The 10776-nt window shown below is 35.3% G+C and overlaps 1 protein-coding gene and 1 pseudogene across 1 annotated transcript; both read left to right on the forward strand.

The window, feature by feature from the left end:
* The first annotated feature begins 2918 nt into the window (after positions 1–2918).
* On the forward strand, positions 2919–4419 carry LOC25498458 (UPF0481 protein At3g47200-like; annotated as a pseudogene).
* Positions 4420–8257: 3838 nt separating this feature from the next.
* LOC25498459 (putative UPF0481 protein At3g02645) lies at positions 8258–9287 on the forward strand. The gene has a single exon (XM_013593376.3). The coding sequence runs from the start codon at positions 8262–8264 to the stop codon at positions 8898–8900; it is 639 nt and encodes a 212-aa protein (XP_013448830.2). The 5' UTR covers positions 8258–8261; the 3' UTR covers positions 8901–9287.
* The last annotated feature ends 1489 nt before the right edge of the window (positions 9288–10776 follow it).

Here is a 10776-nt window from a genome sequence, read left to right on the forward strand (position 1 = left end):
GCAAAACAAGTCACAAAAGTGCCTAAAATATATCATTTAAAATACAACTTTCTAGCACTTATCAACACATTTCAAAGCTCTAGGCTCAAGCTTGTCTTGCTTGATATGCCATATGCCAAAGCTCCGAAAACCTTCAAAGAGGAGTAATCTGCCGGTTTCCCACTCCATACCTCCATAGGTGTCTTGAAGTCTATGCCCGTTGATGGACATCTATTGATCAAATAAGCAGCCGTTGTCACTGCTTCACCCCAGAAACTCTTAGGTAACCTAGCTCCTAGAATCATGCATCTCACACGCTCCAAAAGAGTCCTATTCATGCGTTCAGCAAGACCATTTTGTTGCGGTGTTTTCGGTACGGTCCTATGCCTCTTGATTCCTTTTAACCTGCAAAACTCATTAAATTGCTCTGAAACAAACTCCAGGCCATTGTCAGGTCTTAAACCTTTTAGTTTAGTTCCCATTTGATTTTCTATGAGAGTGTGCCATTCCTTAAACTTTTCAAATGTGTCACTTTTGTTTTTCAAAACAAAGACCCACACTCTCCTAGAATAATCATCAATGATGGAAAGAAAATAGGAACCTCCCCCATGAGTAGGAGTCTTGGAAGGACCCCAAAGATCCGAATGCACATACTCAAAAGGCCTACTAGAATGATGCATGCCACTACCAAACTTCACTATATGTTGCTTGCCTAGTATGCATTGCTCACAAAATTCTAGCTTGTCCAATTTATCTTTCCCTAGCAAATCTTGTTTAGCTAGTTCAACTAAATCTCTTTCACTAACATGCCCCAACCTCAAATGCCACAATTCAGAATTATTATGAGATGCAACACTAGCTACCGATGCATTACCAATTACTATGGAACCATCTAAAATGTATAAACCATTCATTTTAGACCCCTCAACCGTAATCAATGCACCATGCGAAATTTTACAAACCCCATGCTCAATTCTAGTGCAATAACCTAGACTATCAAACATGCTTAGGGAAATTAAATTTCGCTTAAGTTCGGGAACAAACCTCACATCCCTTAAAAGGAATTCACGGCCATCAAACATCTTTAGACGAACGTTGCCCATGCCTTGGACTTTGCAAGCTTTGTTATTTCCGAGTCGAACAACTCCTCCTTCTTTTAGAGTCAAAGTCTCAAAATATTCCTTTCTAGGACACATGTGGTAAGAGCATCCCGAGTCCAAAACCCAACTCTTCTCTAGTTCCCAACTTGTAACCACTAGTGCACCCGCACTCTCATAACCTTCTTCATTTGAAGCCTCCGCAACTTGGACCGAAGGACTACCATCGCCGCCCTTATCCGGACAATCCTTCTTGAAATGACCTTGCTTGTGACAAAGAAAGCATTTATACTTTGATTTTTCAAAGCCCTTGGACCTCGACTTCCCCTTGCCTTTTCCTCTATGCTCATTCCTCTCTCTTGCAACATTCAAGCCTTCACTACCTTCATCAACCTTCAAGTCCTTGAACTTGGTCAATTCCTTGGTTCTCAAAGCCGCTTGGACCTCCTCCAAAGTAGTAGTGCCCTCCTTACCATAAATGATGGTATCCTTAAAATGCTCAAAAGACTTTGGTAATGAACAAAGTAACAACAAAGCCTTATCCTCATCTTCCATGTTAACTTCAATGTTGACCAAATCATCAAGAATCTTGCTAAATTCCGTCAATAGCTCCGAGATTGATTTAGACTCCACCATCTTGAATGAATAAAGTTGTTGTTTCAAGAGTTGCTTATGAGCTAAAGATTTCGTCATGTACAATAACTCCAACTTAGCCCACATCGATGTCGCGGTAGCTTCTCTCGCGACATCCCTTAAGACCTTATCTCCGAGACATAAAACAATAGCACTCTTTGCCTTGTCTATCATCTCCTACTTCTCTTCTTGTGTCAAAGTTGCCGGCATAGCCGCTTCACCCTTCAATGCTTCTACACACTTTTTATGTGTCAAAACCGCTTGCATCTTAATCTTCCACAACCCGAAATCATTACTTCCGGTGAACTTCTCGATGTCCCACTTTGAACCCATGATACGAACTACCAATAACGCCTATGCCCCATGGTGGGCGCCAATTGTTGTGAATCCGGTTAAAACTCACACCAATGTAAACAAAGATGTGTGGAGCAAAAGGGAGTGGTAATCTATGAGTAAAGTGTCTCCAAGCAACAACAACAAAAACAGCCCTAGTCTAGTGTAGAGCAACACCACAAGAGAATACAAATCAAACAAGATAAGCAAGAAAGGAAGAACAAACACACCAAAAAGATTGTTGACCCAGTTCAGCCAATATGGCCTAATCTAGGGAAGAGAGCAGCTCTCCAATCCACTATGATGAAAGTGTTAGAAAGGGTTACAAGAAAAATAGCTTGCAAGCTTACACAAGAACAAGACCTAGATTCTACCCATTTGTGTTTCCCCACTCTCACAATATGAACCCTAAAAGAGAAGACACTAGAGGAAGATTTAGATCCTTCCAATGGTGAAATCTCACTACCCAAGGTGTTTACAATGTTTTTCCCAACCCAAGAGATCCTCTCTACAAAGACACTCAACCCTAGAGTTTCCTCCTTTGTAATCTAAGTTTCTCTCTCTAAGCTCTTCCAAGCTCTTCCCCAAAATCTGCACAAGAACACTTAAATACTAGCCTTCCTCTGATAAAATCGTGTCACGATTTCCAGATCGTGGCACGATTTGAACGTACGTCCCAAGGTATGACCAGTTCTTATCAAGGATACTTAACGAGCAAGTTTGAAAATCGTGTCACGATTTTCCAAGATCGTGTCACGATTTGGCACCCTGCAAACCAGCTCACGGCATCACGAAATCGTGTCACGATGCCAAATTTGTGTCACGATTTCTCTGTTCTTCCAAACCACAAATTTGAAGCCAAATGTCAACACATTGAATGAATGATGTCATCCCAAACTACCCTTGAAGAAAATATTGTGGAGCTACATAGGTACATAGATATAGATCAAACACCCCAAAATTCACGACCAAAGATACAAAGGGTGCCACAGTATCTCAGAAATAGAACAAAATTTGAGGAGCATTACACCCCCAAGTTGGTGTCAATAGGTCCTATCCATCATGACAATCCAAAGCTGAAGATAGGAGAGAAATACAAGCTTATGTGGGCAGCAAAATACATCAAAAACACGGGAAGAATTAAGAAGGATCTACACAAAAAGATTGTAGATAACATTGATGAACTGAAGGGTCATTTTAGCGACGACGTTTTAACTTTGACCGGCAAGTCTCTTAAAGGCTTCCGTAGCCTTGAAGAAAAGTTGTCGTGGATATTGTTCGTGGATATATGGATGTTCTTTGCTGCATATCTTAGAGAAAGCCAAGCTTCATGAACCAGGGCAGATGAATATTAAGGTTGATAAACTGGTTCTTGTGATGATGGATGTGCTTTTGTTGGAGAATCAACTCCCTTACATAGTACTCAAACTATTATTGAAAGATAACAATGAGAATGAATTGATAAATACCATGAAAAATTTCCTCAAATGTCATCATTGGACCACACCAGATAATAAGAGGAACCGGAGGTGGCGAGACATTCAAAAGATTAGCAATATGGTTGGACAGTAAAGGAAAAGAACAACATAGTACCGTATTGATTACGAATGAGTTGGAGACATCATCAAAGAAGGAGAAGGAAATGGTTTCAAAAGGAAAAGGAGAAGGAGAACACAGTGTATCAATACCATTACCAAGTGAGTCCCAATCAGAGACACCCACTCATCTTTTTGATCTTCAGCGTAAACTCATCCTCAATCCATCTAATTCCAAGGTACGAAAGAAATTAGAGACAAAAGTAAAATTTGTTACTAAATTTTTGTCTTATTAAAACTTAACGACAAAATTAGAAACAGATTTTGCCTTTTTCCGTTTCTAAATTTGCTACCATTATTATAATTACAGAGTGGAGGTGCAAAATGTAATATATATTATTGTAAGAGGAAATCAATTTTTAAATTTTATTGTTCTGATCCAATCCATTTTCGATTAAAACATAGATTAGAGAATATGAAGCTTCCAAAGAGAAATGGTCTAAGAGTCCAAATGAAAGCATCTCGATTATGACATACAGGAGCATACAAGATCTAAGAAAAGTAGGAATAAGACTTAAGTCAAGCATGACTCGAAGTCCAAGAGACTTGGATTTCTCTGAAGGATGGTTGATTGCAAAGCTAACTCTACCTGAGATCGTTGTGGACGACTCATCAGCTACTACTTATCTCAACCTGATAGCATATGAGATGTGTCCAGATTTTAAGAACAACTACAGAATTTGTTCTTTTGCAGCTTTCATGGACTCACTCATCGACCATCCTGAAGTTGTGAAGCTATTGAGATCAAAAGAGATTTTGCTCAATTCCCTTGGGAGCGATGAGGAAATTGCCGATCTTTTCAAAATCATAGGTACCGACTTGATACCTAATACAGAAACATATTTCAGAGTTAGAGCCAAAATAGATTATCATTACCGTAATAAATGCAAGACTTGGATAGTGCTGGGTTATTATACATACTTCAGCATTGCTGCATTTATCGCCCTTGCTCTTACTTTCATTCAGACAGTGTTTGCAATTCACCCGGCTAGCAATAACGGTTGTTAGTTATGACAAAGTTGTTTTCGTTATGGCACTTCTATATGGATTGTGTTGAATTTTTTTAATAAATTTTTGGGTGAAGTTGGCGTGTACCTTCTTTAGTCTTGACTATGTGTATTTATAAAATGAAGAGTGTCTTTTTGATTGTGCTGTGTATAAGAATTGAAACATGAATTTTCATATTTCAAGTTAATTTATTCAAATTATTATTCTCATAAACGATCTACGTGTTTCTATACTGTTGAGATTTTGTTGATTTTGTTTAGATGAGTTATTTAATTTTGTGTTCATTGACATTTCAATAAGTGAATAGATCGAATGAGCTAATAAAACAAGTATATTAAGAGTATTAGTAGACATGGGAACAAACAAAGTATTGGTTACGAAACAACCTGACAACAAAATTCAACTTAAATCTATTCACTAGTTATGAAAATGACAAACTTGATGAATCATTTCTTCATCAACTTCAGCACAAGCTTCTTCACTTAGTTTTTTCTGTCTTTTCATCGGTCACAGAAGAAAAATGATTCTATAATTCTAGACTAACATATATACCTCTCATGGAAAATTGTACAAATAATTCATGAATTCAAGAATTGATTTATTTATCAAAATTATTTAAATTCATGTAGATAGTAAAACCGATGGAAAAGGTTTCTCTTAGGAAAAGATGAACCTGAATCTATTAGGTAATTAACTAGAGTTGATATAGATGTGTTATAGTTCTTTTTCATGATGTTTTGTACGTTAGTCTACTAAGTGTTATGATATGATCGAATAAGAGGAAAGCTAAATATTATGATGGAATTTTCAACCAATGGCAAGAAGGTGGTGGTGGTGGGTATGTTGCTGTTGCTATAGCAAAAACTTCGTAGGAATTTCGATTTCAAAAGCTGCATCATTCAATTGAAACATAAAAAATATTAAGATATGCGTCTATAGATTAAATTTAATAAAAAAATCATGATTAAAGTATATAAGTTCTAGACTGCGTTGAGAGAAGGCGGTAGCTCTGTTAGGGTTTCTCCTTCGGGTGTAATTTGCAGTTTTCTTGTGTGCATCATTCATCTTTTTAGGTGGTATCCATAAACTATCTTAAATCTACTAATAAATTGCTCATTTTCATTGGTTAATAAGTAAATTACCCATCATTTTTTCAAAGGTAATCTAAAAAAAACCTCAATAAAGTGCTCTTTGTTGAAAAGGGAATTCCAATAGAAAGTCAAAATTGGAAATCACTAATTCTTTGGTCAAAATTAGATGTGTGTGCTGGAATTTCAATTCTGGTAATCTAGTGCTTTAAGATAAAAAAATGAAATATACTATTGCTTTCAATTTGCGGTTACGTGTTTACTTTACTACTCTACGAATAGTTTCAATTGATTATGAAAATTGCAACACATATGCAAAGGCTTAGAAATACGAGTAAATTATATAAATATCCTTTACTAGTTAACTGTCGATGGTTGCAGAACCTCTCTCATCCATTATTCATCTCATCTTACAAATTTTTTTTTTAAATCTCTTTAAAAAATCCAACCAAATTAATTCAACAAAATCACAAGTAAGTAATTATAATGCTATTAACTTACATTTTAGTTGTTATAAATGTTTTTATTTTTTTGTTTTTGAGTAGATTAACATGTTATAATTCATTTTTAGAGTAGATGTTATTTGATTAATGTTGTTATAATGTTTGCAAGATGTTTATGTTATAATTTAGAATTTTAGGGTTTTTTTATTTTATTTTGGTGTTTTATATTTATTTTTTTATTTTAGTTTTTTAGTATATTTACATGTAAGAGTATATGATTTATTTTAAGAGTAGATATTAGTTGAATAATTTTCCAATACTTTTTGCATTTTTATGTTTTTTTTTAGAGTATCGGTTTTTTTTTTTTCTTATGATTTTCAAGGTTTATGTATAATTTGCACATCAAGTGTTTGATGAAATGTTTGAATGAGTTTTTCATTGATTGTTTTTTATTTCTTATTGTGTAGATATGAAACAATGGCCGGGTGGATCGACGTTCATGCACAATTCAACGGCGGAGAACCTTAGAGGTTGAAGGTTCGGTGCCTTGGTATAACGTTAAGAGGTCTCAAGGATGAACTGACTGAATTCAACCAAGGAGTCAACCACCTGAGACACAAGGAGGGTGGAACACGTTCATTATAAACGTCCAACGCTCGACGAGGGGAGAGTATCATTCAGTTGGGCGGAATTAACGAACGACGAAAATGTGACGAGCATGTTATGGGATCACAACATGTTCCAGTGGATCGATATGTGGGTAACGTTGCTGAGATCAACTGAAGATATTATCAACAGTCTGATTCCGCCATAAGATCATCATTAGTTACCGAATGAATGAACCTACCAGCTACAACAATTGTCTTCCTTTGAATGGGTAATTCAAACTTGCCAAACAGCAGGACTCCAATATTCAACCGACATTCCCATTGTTTCTTTCAAGAGATTCAATTTTTGTTAGGCCAGTTTAAATGAAGGTATTGAACTGTCAAAGAATGTACCTCATTCTTTTGACACTTGAATACCATAATTTAATCCCAACCTAACAAGAATTTAATCTTTTGAATGGAACAATGAGAATGTCGGTCGAATATTTGAGTCCTGCTGCTTGGCAAGTTTGAATTTATCCCATTCAGAGGTAACACAATTGTTGTAGTTGGAAGGTACAAACGTTCGGTATAAACGTCTAAGAGAATACACCTTCCTACAATAATTGTCTTCCTTTGAATGAGGTAATTCAAATTTGTAAAACGGTAGGACTTCAGCATTCGATCGACATTTTAAATGATGGTATTCGGTTTGTTTGAGGAATCAGGATAATCGCTTGTGTCGACTCTCTCTCTTTAAACCCTAAACCCTAGGTTGATAGGTAAAAAGATTGGGATATATGTTCTTGAAGGAAGATATACACCAACTTATTTGAGTTGACGTATATCTTCCAAAACCTGTATTCTCGCAAGGTCAATTGTATGTTGCAATATCAAAAGTTATATCAAGGAATGGTCTGAAAATTTTAGTACTTCGAATGTGGTGTATAAAGAAGTTTTCTGAAATTTGTAAACATGAGAAACTTCAAATATAATTGTATTTATTATTATAACATTAAAATTATAAGTTGGGTAAGTACTATCTAATTTTGCTTCTGTCTATTGCATTTACAATGTATATGACCCATGTTGTATCACGGGTAGACCATCTAGTTAGGTTTTTAATCCCAAGGAGTTAAAAGCCATGCAAGAAGTACCAAAAAAAAAAAAAAAGAAGCAAGAAATAGAAGGAGAAGCTGCATGAAACACATAGTTAAATTCTAGAACAGTAAAAGCATTGAAGCAAAGATCCTTTTTCCATGAATTTTACATTTCTTGTCCATTGAGTAAAGTGGTAGACATTATATAGTTTGTCCTGAGAGAGGACATGTATAAAAATCGATTAAAGTGGAAGTGTAATATTTTAAGCAAGCATATTTACTTATCTTGTTAATTAGGTAAAGGTTTGTGAGCATGGAAATCTAGAGCACTACACTGAGCCAATATTATATAAAAGGCGTTTTGATTTATATTCATTAACCATTATTATATTGATTGAATGATGGCATCCCAAACTATTAAAGAAAAATTTGTGGAACTACAAAAATCAAAGCAAACACCCCAAAATTCACGACCAAAGATACAAAGGGTGCCACAGTATCTCAGAAATAGAAACAATTTTGAGAAACATTACACCCCCAAGTTTGTTTCAATAGGTCCTATCCATCATGACAATACAAATATGAAACCAGGAGAGGAGTATAAGCTTATGTGGGCAGCAAAATACATAGAAAACAACGGCTTTATTCTAGAGGATCGACACAAAAAGATTGCCGATAAAATTAACGAACTAAAGGGTCATTTTAGCGACGATGTTTTAACTTTAACTGGCAAGTCTCTTGAAGGCTTTGATAGCCTTGAAGAAAAGTTGTCGTGGATGTTGTTCGTGGATGGATGTTCGTTGCTGCATATCTTGGAGAAAGCCAACGTTGATGAAGCAGGGCACATGAATATTAAGGTTGATCAACTGATGATGGATGTGCTTTTGTTGGAAAATCAACTTCCTTATCAAGTACTCAAGCTTTTGTGGAAAGACGACAACGAGAGTGAGCATGAGGAAATTCCTCAGCCGTTGTTATTGGGACAAACCAGATGGGTCACAGTCAGAGAAGGAGAAGGAAGGAGAAGGAGAACATAGTGTATCAATACCAGACGAGTTGCAATCAGAGATGGAGGAGGAAGGAGAAGGAGAACATAGTGTATCGATACCTTAACCAAATGAGTCACAGTCAAAGACACCCACTCATCTTCTTGATCTTCTGCATAAAATCATCCTAACTACATCTAATTCCAAGGTACAATATAGAAATAACAGTAACAAGTACTAGAAGAATTGAAATAACAATCAAAATTACAGACAAAACTATTTGGTTACTAAATTTTTGTCTTTGAAACTTAGACAAAATTAGAGAGTTTGCCTTTTTCCGTTTCTAATTTTTGTCACCATTTCAACTCTTTGTATTAGTTTTGAGTCTATCTAGCATTTTGAATTTATTTTGTCATCATATAAGTACGATGGATCATTCTATTTCTGATTAAAACATAAGACTAAAAGCAATGAAGCTAACAACAAGAAATGGAGTCATACGAAGAATTTAGAGGCCAACATGATGACATATAGGAACATACAAGATCTAAAAGCAGCAGGAGTAAGATTTAAGTCAAGCTTCACACGTAGGCCAAAAGACATTAATTTCTACGAAGGATGGCTTACCGCAAAACTAATTCTTCCTGAGATCGTTGTGGACGACACTTCAGCCACTACTTTCCTCAACTTGATAGCATATGAGATGTGTCCTGATTTTGAGAACGACTATGGAATTTGTTCTTTTGCAGCTTTCATTGACTCACTTATTGAAGATCCTGAAGATGTGAAGGTACTAAGATCAAAAGGGATTTTGCTCAATTCCCTTGGGAGTGATGAGGAACTCGTCAATTTTTTCAAAATCATAAGTACTGACGTGGTTCCTAACAGAGAAATATATTATGAAGTTAGACGCAAAATAAATGAGCATTACAGCAACAGCTACAAGACTTGGATAGCGATGAGTTTTCACACTTACTTCAGCATTGCTGCGGTTATCGCCCTTGCTCTTACTTTCATTCAGACATGGTTTACGGTTTACCCGCCTAACAAATAAAGGTGCTCCGTTATGATAATATTGTTTTTGCTACGGTACTCTTCACTTCACTGGATTGTGTTCAGTTTTTCAAATAAATTTTTTGGTTAAGTTGGTGTGTACCTTCTTGAAATGATTTATGTGATTCTATATTGTTTTCGCTATGAGTATTTTAAAAATGAATAGTGCCTTATTCAAATTAATAATCTCATTAATGATTTATGTGATTCTATATTGTTGTGATTATGTTAATTTTGTTTAGATCAATTATTTAATATTGTGTTCATCGACGTTACAATAATTATATCGCAGGTTATTCATGGGGCAAAACACAAAGTATTCGTTACAAAACACAATATATACTCCCTCCGTTCTAATTTATAAGCAAAAAACACTAATTCACACTTATTAAGAAAACTAATACTTAGTGACTTGAGATATCATTTTTTGTGTTCTCCTTGGAATAAGTTTCATGGAAAGATGTAAAAATAATTCTCATTGGTTAAAAATTATGGAGAAAATGAAAAGGAGAACAAATTGAATGTAATTTGCATTTAATTTTACATTGGAAAAGGTGATTTGTTTGAAAAAACATAATAATAGCATAAAAGTTGGTCCTTTTTGTTTATATTTTGAGACAAAGATTATGAGATTTTTTTGCTTATATTTTAGGACGGAGGGAGTATTTATGATAATGTCAGACATGATGAATCATTTCTTCAACTTCAGCACAAGCTTCGATTAGTTTTTTTTCTTTTCATCGGCCATAGAAGAAAAATGATTATATATTCTAGACTCATATATACTTCTCATGCAAAATATTGTAGAAAAATTCAGTTAGCTTGTGGCGCAAGTCAGTGTAGTGTGTTCCTTCTCCTTATCTTTGATCATTTG

This window comes from Medicago truncatula, chromosome 7 (genome assembly GCF_003473485.1).
Source record: "Medicago truncatula cultivar Jemalong A17 chromosome 7, MtrunA17r5.0-ANR, whole genome shotgun sequence".
In the NCBI taxonomy this organism is placed as follows: domain Eukaryota; kingdom Viridiplantae; phylum Streptophyta; class Magnoliopsida; order Fabales; family Fabaceae; genus Medicago; species Medicago truncatula.